Source organism: Suillus clintonianus (assembly GCF_016758775.1).
Source record: "Suillus clintonianus strain FC179 chromosome Unknown DEU56scaffold_23, whole genome shotgun sequence".
In the NCBI taxonomy this organism is placed as follows: Eukaryota; Fungi; Basidiomycota; class Agaricomycetes; order Boletales; family Suillaceae; genus Suillus; species Suillus clintonianus.
The window spans coordinates 268,039-286,037 of NW_024539247.1; the positions used below are offsets into that span (position 1 = coordinate 268,039).

At 48.3% G+C, this 17,999-nt stretch overlaps 5 protein-coding genes across 5 annotated transcripts; 3 read left to right on the top strand and 2 right to left on the bottom strand.

Moving 5' to 3' along the window:
• The first annotated feature begins 781 nt into the window (after nt 1–781).
• Nucleotides 782–4,387, top strand: DEU56DRAFT_855109 (P-loop containing nucleoside triphosphate hydrolase protein). The gene is made up of 12 exons (XM_041355242.1): nt 782–959; nt 1,018–1,196; nt 1,247–1,360; nt 1,407–1,465; nt 1,545–1,666; nt 1,723–2,681; nt 2,740–2,889; nt 2,944–3,019; nt 3,066–3,191; nt 3,248–3,489; nt 3,546–3,664; nt 3,720–4,387. The coding sequence occupies exons 2-12, from the start codon at nt 1,041–1,043 to the stop codon at nt 3,913–3,915; spliced, it is 2,319 nt and encodes a 772-aa protein (XP_041210173.1). The 5' UTR covers nt 782–959; nt 1,018–1,040; the 3' UTR covers nt 3,916–4,387.
• Nucleotides 4,388–8,170: 3,783 nt separating this feature from the next.
• On the bottom strand, nt 8,171–9,997 carry DEU56DRAFT_754750 (uncharacterized protein; the record flags this gene model as incomplete). The annotated part of the gene is made up of 4 exons (XM_041349848.1): nt 8,171–8,596; nt 8,655–9,505; nt 9,556–9,891; nt 9,946–9,997. The coding sequence occupies 4 exons, from the start codon at nt 9,995–9,997 to the stop codon at nt 8,171–8,173; spliced, it is 1,665 nt and encodes a 554-aa protein (XP_041210174.1).
• A 1,913-nt stretch (nt 9,998–11,910) lies between these two features.
• On the bottom strand, nt 11,911–13,969 carry DEU56DRAFT_794152 (S-adenosyl-L-methionine-dependent methyltransferase). The gene is made up of 10 exons (XM_041352789.1): nt 13,900–13,969; nt 13,698–13,845; nt 13,528–13,646; nt 13,372–13,476; nt 13,097–13,324; nt 12,919–13,042; nt 12,708–12,866; nt 12,465–12,655; nt 12,266–12,411; nt 11,911–12,219 (listed from the first exon to the last, which is right to left on the bottom strand). Exons 2-10 carry the CDS (start codon nt 13,792–13,794, stop codon nt 12,105–12,107), a joined length of 1,284 nt encoding a protein of 427 aa, XP_041210175.1. The 5' UTR covers nt 13,795–13,845; nt 13,900–13,969; the 3' UTR covers nt 11,911–12,104.
• A 163-nt stretch (nt 13,970–14,132) lies between these two features.
• On the top strand, nt 14,133–15,874 carry DEU56DRAFT_794158 (sodium bile acid symporter family-domain-containing protein). The gene is made up of 6 exons (XM_041352790.1): nt 14,133–14,188; nt 14,248–14,371; nt 14,425–14,568; nt 14,618–15,036; nt 15,085–15,444; nt 15,501–15,874. The coding sequence occupies exons 2-6, from the start codon at nt 14,305–14,307 to the stop codon at nt 15,678–15,680; spliced, it is 1,170 nt and encodes a 389-aa protein (XP_041210176.1). The 5' UTR covers nt 14,133–14,188; nt 14,248–14,304; the 3' UTR covers nt 15,681–15,874.
• A 363-nt stretch (nt 15,875–16,237) lies between these two features.
• DEU56DRAFT_794163 (acyl-CoA N-acyltransferase) lies at nt 16,238–17,473 on the top strand. Its single transcript, XM_041352791.1, has 8 exons — nt 16,238–16,424; nt 16,510–16,579; nt 16,629–16,716; nt 16,770–16,879; nt 16,937–17,065; nt 17,117–17,171; nt 17,219–17,348; nt 17,400–17,473. Exons 1-7 carry the CDS (start codon nt 16,404–16,406, stop codon nt 17,322–17,324), a joined length of 579 nt encoding a protein of 192 aa, XP_041210177.1. The 5' UTR covers nt 16,238–16,403; the 3' UTR covers nt 17,325–17,348; nt 17,400–17,473.
• Nucleotides 17,474–17,999: the final 526 nt, after the last annotated feature.

Consider the following 17,999-nt stretch of genomic DNA (forward strand, 5'->3'; position numbering starts at 1 on the left):
AACTGTAAGGACAGGGGAGCATCAACATCAGCTTCATGTAGTCACAGCAAGATGGAAGGGAGGGTATTACCTTGATCATGATGATAGCAAATAGATTGTCGATTATCGTTTTGAGTAGGGAACTTGTAACCGGAACGGTGTGACAAATCATACCACATAGGCGTGTCAACCGAGAAATTACTCGAGTCTGACAAGATACGACTGAATACGTGGGCCAGGGTACCAGTGCTCAGGGTCGAAGCTGGAGAGGCTGTGATTATTTGCGGGTCGTACGAGTTGCTACTATGAAACCTAGAAATGAAACTTTTAATAAAAATTAAAGACAGTCGGAACGCGCGGGACAACATTGAAGGAGCAAGGTTTGATGGACGAAATGGCACAACTCGTTATTCGTTTATCATAATCAACGCCCCGTTTCAAACCATTGCAAAGGTCATCATGTGGTTCTCCATAGAACGCGTTGTGTCCCAGAGATTATCGATTATCCGCGGTCATAATCGTTCCGTTCATGCACTGTTCGATCACCCGCACGTCAAAGCAATGCAGCAGGTACGAATTAGTTTTGGCAATCGGCCAAAAAAACATCAAAGATACCCTGGAATTGAATGTCGGAAGAGTTCATACTAGGCCACCCTACCGCACCTGAAGACGAAAAAGACAAGCGGTACTCAGATTGAAGTTGCGCGACGGATTTCCTGACTAGTATACACATGAGCAAGCATTGATCGGACTTCCAAATACGTCCCGGCAAATCGGCAAATCGAACCGTAACCTATCGTCCACCATACTTTCGCCATAAACAAAATTCTGTATTTTGAACTGATCAAACACAACGGTTACCGAACTGGCTCCAAGTTGGCAAGTGGAAAGTTGGCAAAGGCTGGCAATCATCATTAACCTCAGGCTGCAGACCGAATCTTATCCTGATAGATACAAGTAGTGTGGTACAACAAAAAACGGTAAAGGAATCAAGGAATCAATGGATTTGATTGTAACCCTGAGATGTCCTTTTGAAAGGACGTCGTTGCACTTGTAGCAAAATGCCAAAAAAGAACCCATACCTTGCCCATCGACATCCCACTGGGCGGGCTACTTCAGGCACAAGCAATTTCAATGGTGCCAATGCCTCCTCGAGGCAGCCTCTCTTTGGTTTTCTTCCCCGAAATGTCACCGCAGATCGAGTCCACCTGGCTCTAGTATGCCATCTCAATAACGTCGAGGCTGACTGACTCGGGAATTCGCTTAGGAACATGATCTAAACCCGTTCACAGAGCAACCCCATACTGCACAATACAAAGAGATCCTTGAAGCACGCAAAAAGCTCCCCATATTTGCACAGATGACCGAGTTCTACGAGATAGTGAGCCCACCTACCTCACTTCATTCACCTCGACTGACATTCACAGTTCAACAAACACCAAATCATCATCTTGGTCGGTGAGACTGGCTCAGGCAAGACCACGCAGTAAGTTGGCACTCCCTGACGAATATTCTCACTTGTCTATTTCGAACAGTCGCTCAAAGTTGCTTTTTGTCCCTGATAGAATACCTCAATTCGTCGCTTACTCTGATCTTCCGCATACCAAGAACAAAATTGTGGCATGCACCCAGACCCGCAGAGTTGCCACCATGTCCGTCGCTAAACGCGTCGCGGATGAGATGGACGGTTCGATTTGTTTGCTCCTCGTTCTGATCACATTCTGAGCTCACTTCATCTCCTAGTCCAACTCGGTCGACAAGTCGGTTACTCAATACGTTTCGAAGACATGGTCGAGCCCGGCACAACCTTCCTCAAATACATGACCGATGGAATACTCTTCCGCGAAGCCATGAACGACCCCGATCTCAGCCGCTACTCCACTATCATCATCGATGATGCCCACGAACGCACACTCGCCACTGACATCCTCATGGGTGTTCTGAAAACCCTCGTTCGCCGTCGCCCAGACCTCAAGCTCATCATCATGTCCGCCACTCTTGACGCCCTCAAGTTCCAGAAATACTTCGCTGGTTCAGGTGACGCCCTTGCCCCGCTCCTCCAGGTCCCCGGTCGTACCCATCCCGTCGAGGTGTTCTACACCCTGGAGCCGGAGCCGGACTATGTCGAGGCTGCCATCCGCACTGTGCTCATGATTCATCGCGCCGAGGAGCCAGGGGATATCCTATTGTTCCTGACGGGCGAGGAGGAGATAGAGGAAGTATGCCGCAGGATCAAGCTCGAGGCGGATGACCTTGTCAACTATTACCCCGAGTCTGTAGGCCCCATCGTGTGCATCCCTCTGTACTCGTCACTACCGCCGCAACAGCAGCAACGCATCTTCGACCCGCCGCCGAAAGCAGGCATTCCGGATGGTCCCCCAGGACGCAAGGTTGTAATTAGCACAAACATCGCAGAGACATCGCTGACGATCGATGGGATCGTGTACGTTGTCGACCCAGGGTTTTCCGAGCAGAAAGTGTACAACCCACGCATCCGTGTGGAGAGCTTACTCGCTAGTCCAATCTCCAAGGCGTCGGCACAGCAGCGTGCGGGCCGGGCCGGACGAACAAGGCCAGGTAAATGCTTTAGGTTGTATACTGAGAAGGACTTTATGTCGGAGCTCGAGGAGCAGACATACCCAGAAATTTTGAAAAGTAATTTAGCGAACACGGTGCTGGAGCTTGTTAAGGTGGGGGTTAAGGTGAGCGCTATGTGGAGGTTGATGTTTTCGAGTTGGGCTGACACTTCAAGCTGTGTAGGATCTTGTCAAGTTTGATTGGGTGGATGCGCCAGCGCCAGAGTCGTTGATGAGGGCACTGGAGCTATTAAATTACCTCGCGGTATTGGATGATGATGGCAACCTCACAGCGCTTGGGAGTTTGATGGCTGAATTTCCTCTTGATCCGCAGGTATGTGATTGTTCTGGTGGCGGGTTTGGTCCTGACAGTTCTGACGCATGTCAGCTCTCAAAAATGCTGATCGTCAGTCCAGAGTTTAAATGTAGCAATGAGATCTTGACGATCACTGCGATGTTGTCAGGTGCGCACTCAGTCTTGAGGGCTTTTCCCATCTGATGCTCGTGTAGTACCAAATGTATGGCTACTACGGCCGAGCAACGAGCAGAAAGTGGCGGATGCTGTAAAGGCGTTGCTTACCGTCCCCGATGGCGATCACTTAACGCTTCTGAACGTGTATAACAACTATGCTCAAAGTAGCTTCCCCTCGTCCTCTTATTGTACACACATACTGACTTACAACTACCCCCAGACAAATACGACAAAAACTGGACTTGGAACAAGTACCTTTCCGCTCATGTGCTGATGGAAGCAGACAACGTGCGCGAGCAGCTGAAACGAATAATGGAGCGGTTTGAGGTGGAGCTTGTGAGCATGCAAGACCAGAATAAGGTGTATGTGGGGATTAGACAAGCGTTGTGTTGTGGCTTTTTCATGCAAGTTGCGCATAAGGCGGGAGAGCAAGGGACATATATGACCGTGAAGGATAATCAGGTACATTTGTTTGTTATTTGGGTAGGGTTTGCTTGCTGATGCTATTTTTGTGGTAGGCCGTGGCGCTGCATCCATCGTGCGGACTCGATACGCAGCCGGAGTGGGTGATTTATAACGAGTTTGTGCTCACGACGAGTCCGTACATATGGACCGTCACGAAAGTCCAACCAGAGTGGTACGTACGTCTTAGCACTGTAAATTTACATACTGACGCATTGACACTCTGATAGGCTTCTCGAGTACGCACCCTTGTACTTTGATTTGAATAATTGGCCAGACAGTGAGACAAAGCGTGCGTTGAAAAAGTTGGCGGGCAAGAAGAGGAACCAGGCGCACTATGGCGGAAGTAACGAAGAGGACGATTTGGTAAAAGCGATGCAAAATTTGGGGACTTCCAAGCGCCGCAAGAAGTCGACCCGCGAGTAAGTGTAAGGAGAGTAGAAGCCGGAGAAGGAGCCAGACGTGGATCCAAAGGATTGCGTGTCAAAGAAGTGTATCCAGTATGTGAAGTGCAGTACATCTACATCAGCAAACTCTGGGTTTGTCTAGGAAGCACTGTCCAGACCCCGGAGCTGGACAGTCTCACATGTATTCTTGACAGCTCTGGACAGTGCTGGGGATAGCCTACAAAGAGGGTGCTAATGCATCCTAGATCTAATGGTGATATAACGGGCATGTCTTTTCGTTTTCGTTCGCGTTTGCGCCCTTCTTGGTTTTTCTTGCTTTCGACTAGTATGTAGTCTAGTATATTTTTACCGCTTCGCATTCGCTCCCTTCTTCATCTTGCTTTGATTTTGGCGACCTTGTACTAGTCAAGTGTAATTTTACTAGTACTTGCTGGAGGGTATCCCCGTTTCTGGGCTGTGAGTGTCACAGTCAAGCTTTCATTTCGCTATTGACATGGTTTTCTCGAGATGTCTCTTCATGTCCGAATACTCTTGTGGACCAAATACTTGCAGGTATTCCACCATTTCTCTGCGGGATATTGCCGGTGGTTTTCAGGGGTGAACATAGGTGGAAACGAATGCTCGCTCTTTAGCAATGTTCATATTTCTTCGATCTTTTGCGGTGCTGAAACGTTCCGTGCGTGACTCACTCACTTATTTGCAGATTGAGAACCAACATATATTTTTGTTCAATCGAGGACCCCTGGATAAAGATCTCGTTTATACTGGGCTTCATGCGACAATGCCTGCTTTAGACAATCAAAGCGGGAATAATCACTATCACCATGATGCTCGTTCCGGCTGTTGAAAATCCCTAAATGGTGGTATAAAGCGTTGTCATACGTTCACCAAGTTTGCCGCTTACAATCATGACATGACCCTAGTCTCAGATGATCCCAGTTGGTGGCCGTTGATCAATTCGGCTCTCATTGCTAGCTATTTTTCATGTTCGTGAGCCAGTCTTTTGATGCTTGTGATGTCTTGATCTCACCATGGCTGCGATTTGATAGTTGCAGCATGCCTCTGCCGGGGTGATATACGATTGGGGTAAGCAATATAGTATCAAAGAACTACTGATATTCTTATGTGTTCTCTAGTGCTTACAATCACCAGAGCAGTCGTCTCGTCTGGTGGCTAGGTAGCGTCACCTCGCATCACGTATAAATGTAAGCACCTTGATCCTGCCCTGCCGTGAATATCAAGAGATGAGACTAGAGCCTGGACCGTTTGATTAGTACGTTTTATTGAACTGAGCACTGTTTATAATTACCGGAACTGAGCATATGTGGACATTGTGTTAAAGTGCAGATGGCAAGCGAGTCGTGAGCACACACTACGACGGAATAGTGAGAGTGTGAGCAGGGAAACAACTCTAGGTACAATTGGTCGAGACGGACGAGTGTGCATACGCGTAGATTCACACTCAAACACGATCAACATGGACGTCGGATAAAAAGAAGTTTATCTCAGGCCGCAGTGCATACCTTGATTACTAGTAGGATATTCGACACATTGTGTGATAATATATATTGACTGACCTCACAATATCTGCCAGAGTACACTAGACGAAGCTGGGGTGCGTCGTCGTTGATAATAATGGTCAGGATTAACTGCTCTCGAGTCAGCCCACTCGTGAATGTGTAAGTTACGGCCGGTCTGGGTGCAGGTCTGCGCAGACTCTAGGAGTAATAATGAAGCTCCTATGCGCTCATCACTCCCCACCACCTCATTGTTGCCCGCTCCCCGCCCCCCGCGACGTCGAAAGGAATGCTGATTTTGGGGTGTGTTTATGGAGAGGGGCAGGACTTCAGGCAACCACAACAGATATGGTGTGAGGCTGAGGCTGTAGGATGACGTTTTTAGCCGCTGCATGGCTGCAAAGATGGACCCGATGACCATGGTCCGTGCTCAGCGTGTGGGCAGGGGCGGGAAGCGGCGGGCAGCAGGTAGTTGTGGCAGTGATACGGCGGTATTCAGCCGCTGGCGACTTCAAACTCCGCAAATTGTGCCGAGTGCGCACCCAGACTTTGTCGCAGACGCAGACTCCGGATCTGCGCAGACCTGCACCCAGGCCAGATATCTTACTCGTTTGGAGTCATGTGTAAGTTTTTCTCATCAACTGAACACAATTTTAGGCTAATTTGGCGTGTAAATTAATACATAAGCGCGCCCTATAATAAGAAGCGCCAGCGAGTGCACTATGCACGAAAACTGTGGAAGTGGTCAAAACAAGAAGTCGAAGTCGGAAACTGTCGGTCATCCTGAGACGTGCTTATCGCAATGGTGGGTTACACTCAGTTCTTGTCTAGATTCCGTGGCTCAACTTATTTCAGAGATCTCTCTTTCGGTAGCAATGTGGCAAGTACTTGCGGTATGTATGTACATTCAAGTTGATGCAGTAGACACCATAATTTGACCATATGAGAGAGTGTTTACAACGTGCTGAGTACCTGCAGATATTGACACAGAAAGTCCACTTTTATGACAAGACCATGAAACTTCTAGTCAGCACGGGAGACTTCAACCTTCGCTTTCTTATTAGCCACCAACATGTAGCATTCCGATGTCAACACTTCGCTGAATGGCTCACTCGATATTGAATGGCAGAAATCCGTAAGCCTCCCTTCCGTCGTGTGGATTCTTTCCTGACATTGCATGCAGGCCATGGCCTGAGTACCTAGATTCCCCTGCGCCAACGCTTCATTCTCGCATTCCTAGGACGCTGTTACGACAGATGAGGGTGAAACATGAAACCTCGAAGGTTTCGTGAGGATCGGGTAAACTCGCATCCGTCATTCAGCCTTCAATTATCGCTATCGCAAACACACCTCTCAAGAAGGCAGTCCAGGGTTCAAGGATCACTTAGGGTTCAAACGTTCATGAATCGCTACTTTTGCCATGATTCACCTTTACGCACACGAAAGGCGGTTGTTTGCATACGATGGTGAACTCAAAGATGTGTGTGACCCCATACTGTTCGTCTTTTAATCAGACCACTGCCAGGCTGGTTCTTGATGAGTCCAGTCTGGATCTCTGTATCAAGTTCGATAAGGAAGTAGAGCAATTCGGCCGCCACTAGTATGTGGCGTTTTCCGTGTTCCATGAGCACGGCGCCGGTTCGGAGCCTGCCGGAGGAACGCGTCGACCTAACGTTTCTCTTTGATACGGTCGAACCGTCTACAGTGTCAACGGACTCACACCCACACACACCTACACATTCCCTCATTTCCCTTCCATCCACCGCCACATTCTCACATGTTACTTTACATCACGCCATCCTGATCGTTTTGTGTGACACCGGATCAAAGTTCCTGTTCTTTACCGCCCACCTGGCGGCTCGATCCAACAGTGCCCAGCCCAAGCTAATAGTGGCTTTGCATTTGTTCTCTTCGTACCAAGGCAACAGTCGATCTGAAGACCTATAAAAGTTTGGACGAGTTCGAGGAGGATGGTTTCCATGGCGTACGTACGCCACCCGCTCACAGTGTGATAAAGACCCGTTATCTGACCTTGGATTAGAATTCCTATATGGTAGTCAGGGAGTGGCGACCTGTGGCGACTCGAAGTCTCGAACCATCATTGTCAAGGACGCCTCCAAAATTAAAAGCCGGATCTATACGTTGTGGCCATGATGGCATGTGATACATGTGGTTTTATAGTTTACTTTCGAATCCTTTGCTAAAAATAACACAGAAGATCCAGCCGTATCATCCCCACACTGTGTGTGAACCCCCAGCCCGATGAAGACGACTATTCAGTGGTGGTTGTGGTTTCGAGCAACTAAGATCACCATCACTAAGTTGCAGTCGTCAAGTGCTAAGTTTACAGTAGATCTCGCGCCTCAAGGGAAGTCCTTCTGATTGGTTTTACATGCTCCCCCAGGCAGGTGCCAAGGGTAGCTTTAACATCAATTCGTCCAAGGGTCCATACACAACATGACAACAGTACACTACTAGTATCGTAAAAACATCGCTTCAAAACAAATAACATGCATAAATGAGACAGAGGGGATCGCATAGCCCAAAACATCAGGATGAAGAACGCATAACAATAGCAGTCAAGAGATGGAAAAGCTCATCTATGGATGGGGTAAAACAGATGCATAGGGTAAATTCATGCCAAGTCGAAGCACTGGCAGTACATTCCAATTTCAGTTTCTCGTTATCATCAAATGTCTATGAAGGAGAGAGGTGGCGCACAGAGGGATATACATAAGTTCAGGGAAGGACTGAAGTTCAGAATCCGAAATTGAAAGAGCTACTTTCGAATGTGTTATGGAGCTGAGGAGCCTGACCAGCACGTATGGTATCGTCAAGAGGGGACCATTCATAGATTGCTGGCGTGCTGGCGTATTGGTTAACAAAGACCTGAGGCACGGGACCTTCTGGAAAGGCATCAAAAGATGCATATTGACCATCAGCCCACCCCTTGAGCGCAGAGTAAGAGGAGTAACACTGGGTATCATATGAGATGGGGTAGTCGAGGCCAGCAGAGATATTATCGGGCTTTGTTGCGGTAAGTGCCGCCAGCGTCGGCGAAGGGTATGTATAGTTCCCAAAGCTCATGTCGACTGGCGACACGGAAGGACTGTGTCCATATGACAAACTAGGGCAGTCTGAAAATGATCCTATGGGGGATTGAGCTCCGAGGAGATTGTATGGCTGCCAAAGATACAAAATTAGCACAAACAATGAAGAAGAGAAGTGCAACAGAACTCACGTCATTCCAACGCGCAGGAGAACTATCTCCTAGTCCTGACGGCAGGACAAGGGGCGATAGGTGACCCATAGAATCACCGTACACGGCGACTGATGGGTCTTCATATTGTTCCAATGGAAAAGCGGAAGGGCTGCAAACGCTGGGAGGAGAGCTTGCAGTGTCGGATAAGACATCAGTGAAGTTACTGGTTAGAGAGTTGTTGCGACTGTGGCCTGAGACATCAGAAGGAGTGGCGAAGCGCCTCGCAGGTGCGGACAGAGAACGCTTGAACATCGCAGTAAGAGGCACTTGAAAACGATCGTCATGTGGAGTCTTGCAGCGAGGTTGACTCGTGGCAGGATGATCGCGGCCATCGGTGTTTACCTGTGTCGTGTGACCGGGATGGTAGAAGCCTTGCGAACATTGGGCCGACTCCATCTGAAAGTGATTGGTGGGCGGGAAAGCTTCGCCCCAATTGCCTTCATCACCTCCTTCATGATCGTGTTCACCTTCTCGGCCAACAGCGCCCTCGACTTCCCTACTAATTCCGTTCTCCCAATTTCTAAGCGCACTTTCCAGTTCAGCGCCCGTCTTTCCTTCCACCAGAAGATCCGCAATCATCGAACACCTTTCATCTTTACTCTTATTCTTCTTCTTCGAATCGGCATTTCCGCGGCCTTTCTTGGTACTCTGGGTGCTTCGTCTTCTATTTGCTATTCCGGGACCATCCTTGACCTTGAGCTTCGCAAGCGCGTTAGCCCCAGGTCTGAAACGCCAGTCTGGGTAGCGCTTTCTATGCTCCGCCTGAGCGACGAGCGCCTTGGCCTCCCAGATTTCTCTTTCCTCACGGGGAAGAGTTTTCCAGTATTTGCCTGTATGTAAACGCATTAGCAACGAGCAGATCCGTTGACCACGGACAGACCAATAATCTTGGACAGAGTGCTATGATTCCCCTCCACCTTCTCCGGAACTTGTTGGCTCCGGATGAAGGACGATCTGAAGAGGATGAAAGCGTTTGGCGGGCGTGGGATGTACGAAGCGTCCCGTTTCTTGCCATGAGATACGCGATCGGTAGTCTGAGTTGTGGGACAGTCAAGCGAGTCTGCAAACTCTACGGGGGATGCAGACGCTGGGGTATCCCATGCATTCTCGCAGGGAGCGGTCGGATCAACACTGAAAGCAGTAATGGGTGTCATATCAGTGAAAAAAGTAAATGTCATCGATGTATTTGGATTGTCGACGAGCGGAGGCATCCCATCTGCATTTTATGAGCACAGGGACGTTGAACATGTTTGCAAAGGAAAAAACTCACCATCTTCTTCGATATCGTTAAGGTAGATATCATGTTCACGGATTGCAGGCATGTCGCTAGTAGAGCTTAATGACGGTTCTGAAAAAGTACAAGACGACAAAGAGTAAAGCTCCCTGATGAATTGTCAGTGGGAACTAAGAGACGGACCTAGAGCGTCTATGTAGTGCTGACAAGCACGCTGTCAGAGTGCTTTATTCCGGGATTGGCAGGAGATGCGAAGATGGGTGGTTTATTGATTCTTGTTCCCACCTGTTGTGTGACCAGCGTCCTGATAACCCGTTCGCTAACCCAACGACTAACCGTCAACTCGTTCTCGCCCGCACACGCCGAGGCCCTTCTTATGCAATAACCGCTGGACAGGGCACAGCTGTCATCCACAAACCACGCAATAAGACATAAGTACTAACGAGAAGCCCAGATTTATCAGTCAAGATGCAAACAAGATTTAGACCAAGGACGTTAATTGGGTCCAAACTTTCCGTCTCGAGGAGGAGAGAACTCTATCCATCAATTGAATGAGGGCACCATCAGACACATGGCTCATCGTTAGCCGGAATTCTGTCAGCCCATGTCACTTGCTCCAGCCGCAGCTCTCTCAAGACTGCCTCATGGCCACTGCCAAAACAGTGGAAAGAACCCAGAGACGCGGCTCGCCTCATTGCATACATGCATTGCGGTGTCAAGAATATTTAACCTTGCCTGCAGCTGTCAACTATTCCATTCGCAAGTACTACTGCTCCAGGACCCGCCTGCTCTTCGTCCCATCCCGGTCATCGCAACTTGCAAACTTCTTGCAACCAACATACATGCCGGTGAACTCTCCTAAAGCTCCTCTCTCTTGGGTTCTTCGACCAGTTTTCTTCCACTTGGCACGTTGGCATGGGAAATCCGCAGAAAAATATGGAAAAAGTGCGCCGACTTCACCTTGTCTTGTTTTGAGAACTATTGAAGCACAGAGAGCGCCCTTGCGCTAAAACTTAGCGCTCCGGAAAACTGTCGTTTCCGTTGTTTTAATCATCACATACAGTCTGGTGACTGCATCATTTGACGTGTTGCTCACGAGAGTTTTGCTAGCACGTCTCCACTTACCGTATCGAGTGCGCCTTCGCGGACGTAAAACGTGTTATGAAGATCTGATTTGGTCCTATATCGGGCAAACCGAGCTCTTCAACGAGAAACGTGTTTCGACGATCATTGTGGGTAGGGATGATATTCGAGCTGCTCCGACGTGTCCAAAATGATCGTCGAAACACCTGGTCGGTTTCGCCCATGGCATATCATCATCTCGCGGTTGGTCCTAGCACACAATACAGATATTGTAATCGCCGTTGTACGTTTCCACCATTCCATTCGTCGACGCGCCACATGATGTACCCTAACCCTCCTGCATCTTCTCTCGCGCTCAAAAGGAGATTAATTGTAGATGGCCTGATTGTTCAGTAATCTTCGTTCCTTCGTTCGATTAATTTATTTAGCGCCTGCATGCCGTATGGGAGGCGATCATATCAGGCGATCGATAATCAGCAGTCGTGCTATCCGAATTGACTATCCTCCTCCATCGCGGCGCATCTCTTGTACACAATATGTAGCTCTGATGAAGGATTGTTCGGGTGAACGTTTGGCACAGTCCTCAGCTGTAAGAAGTCACAGCACGAGGAACGCCTTCAAATAGGTATTTTTAAACAAGGTCAGTTGACATCGCGGTAATGATAGTCAAGCCCTGACTTAATGAACTCAGCTCTCGCCGGAGTCGTCATCGCGTCAGAAATACTTCCCTCGAAGTCGACTACATTATCTCGAAACGGAAGTTCCTTTATGTTCCAATTCCAAATTCTAGTTTGCCAGCAGACATTTCAAAGCGCTGTGCTTACGGTCGGAGGTACTGCGCCTCCGAGATACTCGGAGATAACATGGTCTTGAGTTGATCCCTTATCTTGGTCAGTGCCGGGCCAACTTTGCCGCTACGATACGTGGTTGCGTCATTGACTGGCATTCGTTGTGCAGAACCGAATACGATTTAACTCGCATTTACATGTCGCATAAATCACTCGCGATCGTAGTCCTCATACACACTTAGACTGAGATGCTAGCAGCAGAGAATAAGTTTTACTGTCACCATCAGCATTGAAACCCTATATTCCGTACATGTATCTAGCCTTTCACAGACTGCTTGCTCCATCCACTAGGTCAGGGTATCTCCATCCGTGGTATCCGCCTTCTAGAACACAAGCTTTCGACTCCGTATGACCTTTGCCATTGAGATAATCTTGATACCTGGATTGCTTTTAGCAAAGAAACGCCGCAGACTAGTACTACTCACCAAGCAGCACATCGAGATCCCCTGCCTTTGGAGCTCCCACAGTAAAAGATCACCTGCTCAGTCTTGCCGTACTCGTCATAAAACTTGTCTAGTGAGCCAGCGAATTCGTCCGCTCGCCACTGAACGCTTCCCAGAACGTGACCACCCTGTGGCCAACCAACGTTTAGTCGCATTGTTCAACACACTGCCTTCAACTTACAACACGATCATTCTCCCGAACGTCGATAATCGCATAGTCTGAACGTTCCGGGTCGCGAAGCAGACTTGCAACTTCATCGGAAGCCAGACTATCTTTCGGATATGCATCCCACCATCGATTAAGTGCTGGAGGAGATTTGTCCGCGGGTTCATTATCCGAGGAGACTTTCTTTGCGTATATCTGGTATGAAGCTTTTATGAATCAGGTTTTACTATCTTCGTGTTTGTACATTTAACTCCCTACCAGCCCATTCGTTGAGGTTCCCGATGGTAGTCTGAGGGAGAGGACTGGCAGTGGCCACACAGCATTTGGTTGAGGGGTCAGATGTTGGCGCATCACCACCAGTGGGTCCAGCGGCTTTATACACTTCAAGATCGCCCCCTGTCTCGACAAAGAATGCATCTGTACGATAGCCTATCAATGACAAGCGTCTGCTGCACACACTAGAGCTCACCCGTAAACCCAGCATCCTTCATAAGAGCTCTGTACTGCTCCAATTGAAGCGCCCCGGATATGCATCCGATGTAGGCGGAAAGATCGGACCGGACGGTATCCGGAAATGGTTTCCTTGCGATGATCTAACATCAAAATTCAGGATCACGGGGACCGACCGCGCCGCGCAAGAAGCTCACATCGTCAACCACAAGACGGCTACCAGGTTTGAGGACCCTATAAATCTCTTTCATAAGGGCTGCCTTTCCTGTATCAGGAAGCAAATTGATAACACAGTTGGACAAGATGCAGTCCACTGATGCAGTTGCCACAGGTAGGGGCTTCGTCAGCTTCGTCTGGATAAAGACTACCTGAGGTGGTCTATACCCTTGCTGAGTGGCATTCTTGCGCGCTAGATTAATCATATCCTGTTCTCATTGTTATTGTGTGGAGATTCGGAGGGAACGACACCCACTATTGACATATCCAGACCAATGGCCTGCCCCTTGGGACCAACTTTCTGGGCTGCAAGGAGGACATCTATGCCAGCACCAGAGCCCAAGTCAAGAACGGTTTCTCCCTATAACCATAATTACATCAATGTGAATGTACTTGTCCTCGAGCAAAGTACCTCTTTTATGGACGCCACGGCCACAGGATTCCCACAACTGAGTCCCATGTGCGAGTCCGCTGGGATGGACTTCAGTTGTTCCACGGTGTATCCGAATGCCTTTGCGACTGCTTCAGCATCTAATTTCACATTGAGAACATGCATTTACCACATGGTGATCAAGCGCTTACATTCCGTGTGTGTGCCGTCTCTCGCAATGGAGCTATAAGCATCACATACTGCATCGACGACCCCTTCGTCAGTGGTTGGCACTGTTCCAGCAAGCATCGTTGTCTGGGATTCTGCCGGGTGATTTGTAAGTTAATATAGCCTACTTGACTAATCCAGTGCCTAGTCAAAGTCAAAATCAAAATCAAAATCAAAATCCCTCACAGGAATGTCCGCGGAAAGTAGTGTGAAGGCAGTAACATGTCAGGCAAAAGGAACTTAAACATATCGATCGACCAATTTGTGTGAAACTCGAATTGGCGGAAGCCCGGCAGGGCCTGGCAGGGCTCGGCTTTGAGCCGAACACGGAAGTCACCAGTATTAATGCCCTGTGAATCTTAAAGAAGGATAAATCAAGTCAAAATCAAGTCAAAATCAAGTCCAAAAAATATCACCATAGTCCAAGAATGTTAGTCGATATTCAAACGATATTCAAAATCGAGAACGCTCAAAAGTCAGCTAAGTCTCTCTCATGCATCCTCGATCATTCTTACTTACGCCAACATGGAAAAGGAAGAAAATGCTGTCAAGAAATCAAACGAGCAACCCTTGAGGCCATCCGATTCCCTGATGGACCGCTCCTCGTCTCCTCACCCCCCGTCGGAAGCATCCCAGCATGATCCAGCGGCACCCCAAGGTACAGTAATTTTACTGAGATATCACCTTGCCCTTCTTTTGACAACAGTATAGCTCTATTTCAGAAGCTCAGTATACTAGACCGCTTGCTCACGCCGGCCATATTGGTATGCATGATCGTCGGGGTAGTTATAGGCGAGTTTGTACCTGGCGTGCAGCAGGCATTCGACACTGTCAGGTTCTACAATGTCTCCGTCCGTAAGCGCTTTTATTCAGCACATTATGAATCATACTCACAGAATTAAAGCGATTGCAATTGGGCTCATTGTCATGATGTGGCCTATTCTCACCAAGGTCAAATATGAAGCCCTTTCACGAATATTATTGTCCAGACGTTTATGGGTGCACATGGGAATTAGTATGATTCTGAACTGGATCATCGGACCCCTTATTATGCTCGGTCTCGCATGGGCCACACTTCCCGACCTCCCGACGTATAGGACAGGCGTAATCCTCGTCGGGCTCGCTCGTTGCATTGCCATGGTCATGGTGTGGAATCAGTTGGCTGGGGGGGATGGTGAATACTGCGCAATTCTCGTCGTTGTTAACTCGGTGCTCCAAATCATACTCTACTCACCCTACGCGGTCTTGTTCGTGAACGTCATTGGACACACCGATCAAGGTGTTCATCTATCCTATGGTGCGGTGGCAATTTCGGTTCTCATCGTGAGTTGCCCGAGTATCAGAATGATTTTTGCGTTAACGATTCAACAGTACCTCGGAATTCCTCTCTTTGCTGGTATCATCACGCGCTTCACAGTCATTAGACTGAAGTCGAAGGAATTCTTTGACAAGACTTTTGCACCACGATTTTCCCCCCTCTCCCTTATCGGTCTCCTGTACACCATCATCGTTATGTTTGCATATCAAGGACATCATATCGTGCAGAACATTGGCCCCGTTTTCCGGGTATTCGTACCAATGATCCTATACTTCGTCATCATGTGGACTTCAGCCTTTGCGCTTGTGTTCTTTCTTGCTCGCCGAGAATTTCGCAAAGGAAAGACGGAAAATGGGGATTTCCCGTATGAGCTGGCAGTGGTGCAGGCTTTTACCGCAGGAAGCAACAATTTCGTGCGTATCTCCAGGTCGCTTTATTGAATGTTGTCCTGAACAAGTGGATTGCATAGGAGCTTGCAATTGCAGTAGCAATCGCCGTGTATGGAGTGGGGTCAGATCAGGCATTGGCGGCGACCATTGGACCGTTAGTAGAGGTTCCCGTGCTTCTTGCGTTGACCTGGGTGGCGCAATATTTGCGTGTTAGACTACAGTGGGGGCCTCCAGCGCAGTGCGGGAATGTGAAGGTGTAGGCGTACTGATGCCTTGAAGTTTTCAACCCATTCCTGGCCAGTGGCTGGAGAGTGCACCCGACAGCACGGGGACATACGCACGATCCTCCCACTTACAGTTGTTATAGTTGGGGTGATATTTTTTGGACTAGAAAGAATCTTTTTCTTACCTACCATTTATGCCTACCTCTGCTGAGATGCTGTATAAAACCGGCAACGATCTCAAACGAGCAGTCTATACAAGTGTGCTCAATCTCAAGATGAACTCAGCCGCTGTTGTTTCTTAAGAACGGACGTACTAGGACTGACATGGTTTGGATTCAACTTAGAGAAAGAGGTGCCATGTCCTAAGATATCTTCTTTCGATTCGTCCAATTCGCCGTTGTCGGTGTCAATTACCTGCAGGTCAGCTTAATATGTCCTCGACCGCATCTCCTCAAGAACACTGAGGACCGTACTACGATGGTTTTGGATCCTGTTGTCCAACTGGACTCCAACATGATGATGAGAGTCAAATGGCAAGTACTTACATATTAGGTAATCTGAAGTCCATACACAAACCTTAACTTCCGCAATGGAAATGAACGCCGACGATGTAGGCGCCTGCTGGGGTTACGAGTACACGCGCTTAGCTGTGTAAACGCCTTGTTCACAGCCTGCCGCATCAACACGTGCTCCACCGCCCACACAGGGCTCCTACTACATTCGTGTCTTGCAACATACTTCTTACTTTCCAGAATCTAGATGAATATCCGAAGAGCAGAGGTGCGTTTGGTTGCCCGCCTTGGTTCCACGCATACTGAGCGTCGTGTTCAACATTGTTTCTATGACTCGAACGTGTGGCGCTTAGCCCAAGGATCTCACCAAAATACAGCAATGTAACTTGCACAATCTCCCTGAAAACTACCACATGAGATATTGTGAGTCCTTTGGTTCATAAAATCGCCATTCCCATCGTCAGACTTGCAGGGGCATATTCCTTCATAACATGGCCAGAAGTTTCGTATCTCGCAGAGGATAGCAGTGGGCGCGTAGTGGGTTATGTGCTTTCGTCGATGTGGGTGAAGGTTGCGCACAAATGTTTACGACTGACTCAATAATTTCCTACAGAGAGCCAGACGAAGAATTCCCTTGGTTGCAAGTTGGTCATGTCAACTCTCTATCCGTACTTCGAACATACCGTAGGCTGGGTCTCGCGAAACGATTAATGATGCTTTCGAGTTGGTTCACTTGCGTCATCTGATTTGGTTCAAAACATTAATCTGAGCCACCTCCAGGAAAAGCTATGACCGATTCGTACAACATAGAGTACATTCAGCTCCATGTACGCAAGTCCAATCGAGCTGCCTTCAATCTGTATAGCCAGAAACTTGGCTTCGAAATTCACAGGAAAGAGGTGGGATACTGTAAGTTGTTAACTTGAGTCTTCCAGTTACTATCGCCGACCACTCAATCAGATGGTGACGGTGAAGATGCATTCTCAATGAGGATTGTTCTAAAACCACGGAGCCTGTGCGTGTTTAGATTTTTGCACCGCGGAACTTACTAACATAGCACAGCTCCCATCGACTTGGTCGCAGAGTCCATGCGTTTTTGTATGCTCGGCAACGGGCAGTCGCAAACTGGTCTTTGAGATGTACGAAACGAGCGAGCCAGATAAGGTGAAGATACCAATTTTCTTGTCCAATTGTGCGCGGAATTGCCTTGTACTTTGGCTTCAATTACCCATCTGGAGGACAGACACGCCTGTGTATACATACTATCGCCTCCGTATATCCACTTTTAATTCTATTTCGATTGGGACATGTGGAGACACCGAGTGGGATGGGGTTATTTTTATGCATCAGCCAAATTTCGAGAGGTCTGTTGAGTTACACACCAATTGCGACACTTGAGCTGTCTTTTCACTACCAAGGCAGCCCCGTCAAAAAACAGGTCAATATGATCGCGCGCTAGCCTCAGGCTGGTGCCAAAACTTTAACGCACCGCACACTAGTATTTACTAATAGTCGCTTGGCACTAGTAGTTTTTTCATGTCAGTCACGTTGAATCTGTAGGTGACAGTATTAGCGGTGATCTGACCGTTCTGCGCCGACATATGTAAGTACGGCAAGAATACGGCAAAATTATTCCGTTTCAGATTTCGAATTCCAGACGTGGAACGTTCCAACTTCGATTAATGAGAGGTGTGTGTAGGGAAGAGGTAGGAAGGCTGGAGTAAGGAAATGAAATCTGGTCACGAATAGTCTGTCGTAGGCAGACCAAATGGAATGAAGACGGTTGTTTCAATTAGCCGTTCGAATTCGAATACCGCCTTGGAAAGATCGAGAAATCAGAATG

Bases quoted from the DNA above. Each gene is read 5' to 3' on its own strand.
- DEU56DRAFT_794152 (XM_041352789.1), bottom strand. From the start codon at position 13,794: ATGCTTGCTGGAACAGTGCCAACCACTGACGAAGGGGTCGTCGATGCA. The intron at 13,043-13,096 runs GTGAGCTTCTTG...TTTTGATGTTAG, and splicing joins GCCGTCTTGTGGTTGACGAT to ATCATCGCAAGGAAACCATT. The intron at 12,412-12,464 runs GTAAGTTGAAGG...GGTTGGCCACAG, and splicing joins TTCGGGAGAATGATCGTGTT to GGTGGTCACGTTCTGGGAAG.
- DEU56DRAFT_855109 (XM_041355242.1), top strand. From the start codon at position 1,041: ATGCCAAAAAAGAACCCATACCTTGCCCATCGACATCCCACTGGGCGG. The intron at 3,020-3,065 runs GTGCGCACTCAG...ATGCTCGTGTAG, and splicing joins GATCACTGCGATGTTGTCAG to TACCAAATGTATGGCTACTA. The intron at 3,490-3,545 runs GTACATTTGTTT...TTTTTGTGGTAG, and splicing joins TGACCGTGAAGGATAATCAG to GCCGTGGCGCTGCATCCATC.
- DEU56DRAFT_794158 (XM_041352790.1), top strand. From the start codon at position 14,305: ATGGACCGCTCCTCGTCTCCTCACCCCCCGTCGGAAGCATCCCAGCAT. The intron at 14,372-14,424 runs GTACAGTAATTT...ACAACAGTATAG, and splicing joins TGATCCAGCGGCACCCCAAG to CTCTATTTCAGAAGCTCAGT. The intron at 15,445-15,500 runs GTGCGTATCTCC...TGGATTGCATAG, and splicing joins CCGCAGGAAGCAACAATTTC to GAGCTTGCAATTGCAGTAGC.
- DEU56DRAFT_794163 (XM_041352791.1), top strand. From the start codon at position 16,404: ATGAATATCCGAAGAGCAGAG. The intron at 16,580-16,628 runs GTGAGTCCTTTG...TCAGACTTGCAG, and splicing joins AAACTACCACATGAGATATT to GGGCATATTCCTTCATAACA. The intron at 17,066-17,116 runs GTAAGTTGTTAA...CCACTCAATCAG, and splicing joins CAGGAAAGAGGTGGGATACT to ATGGTGACGGTGAAGATGCA.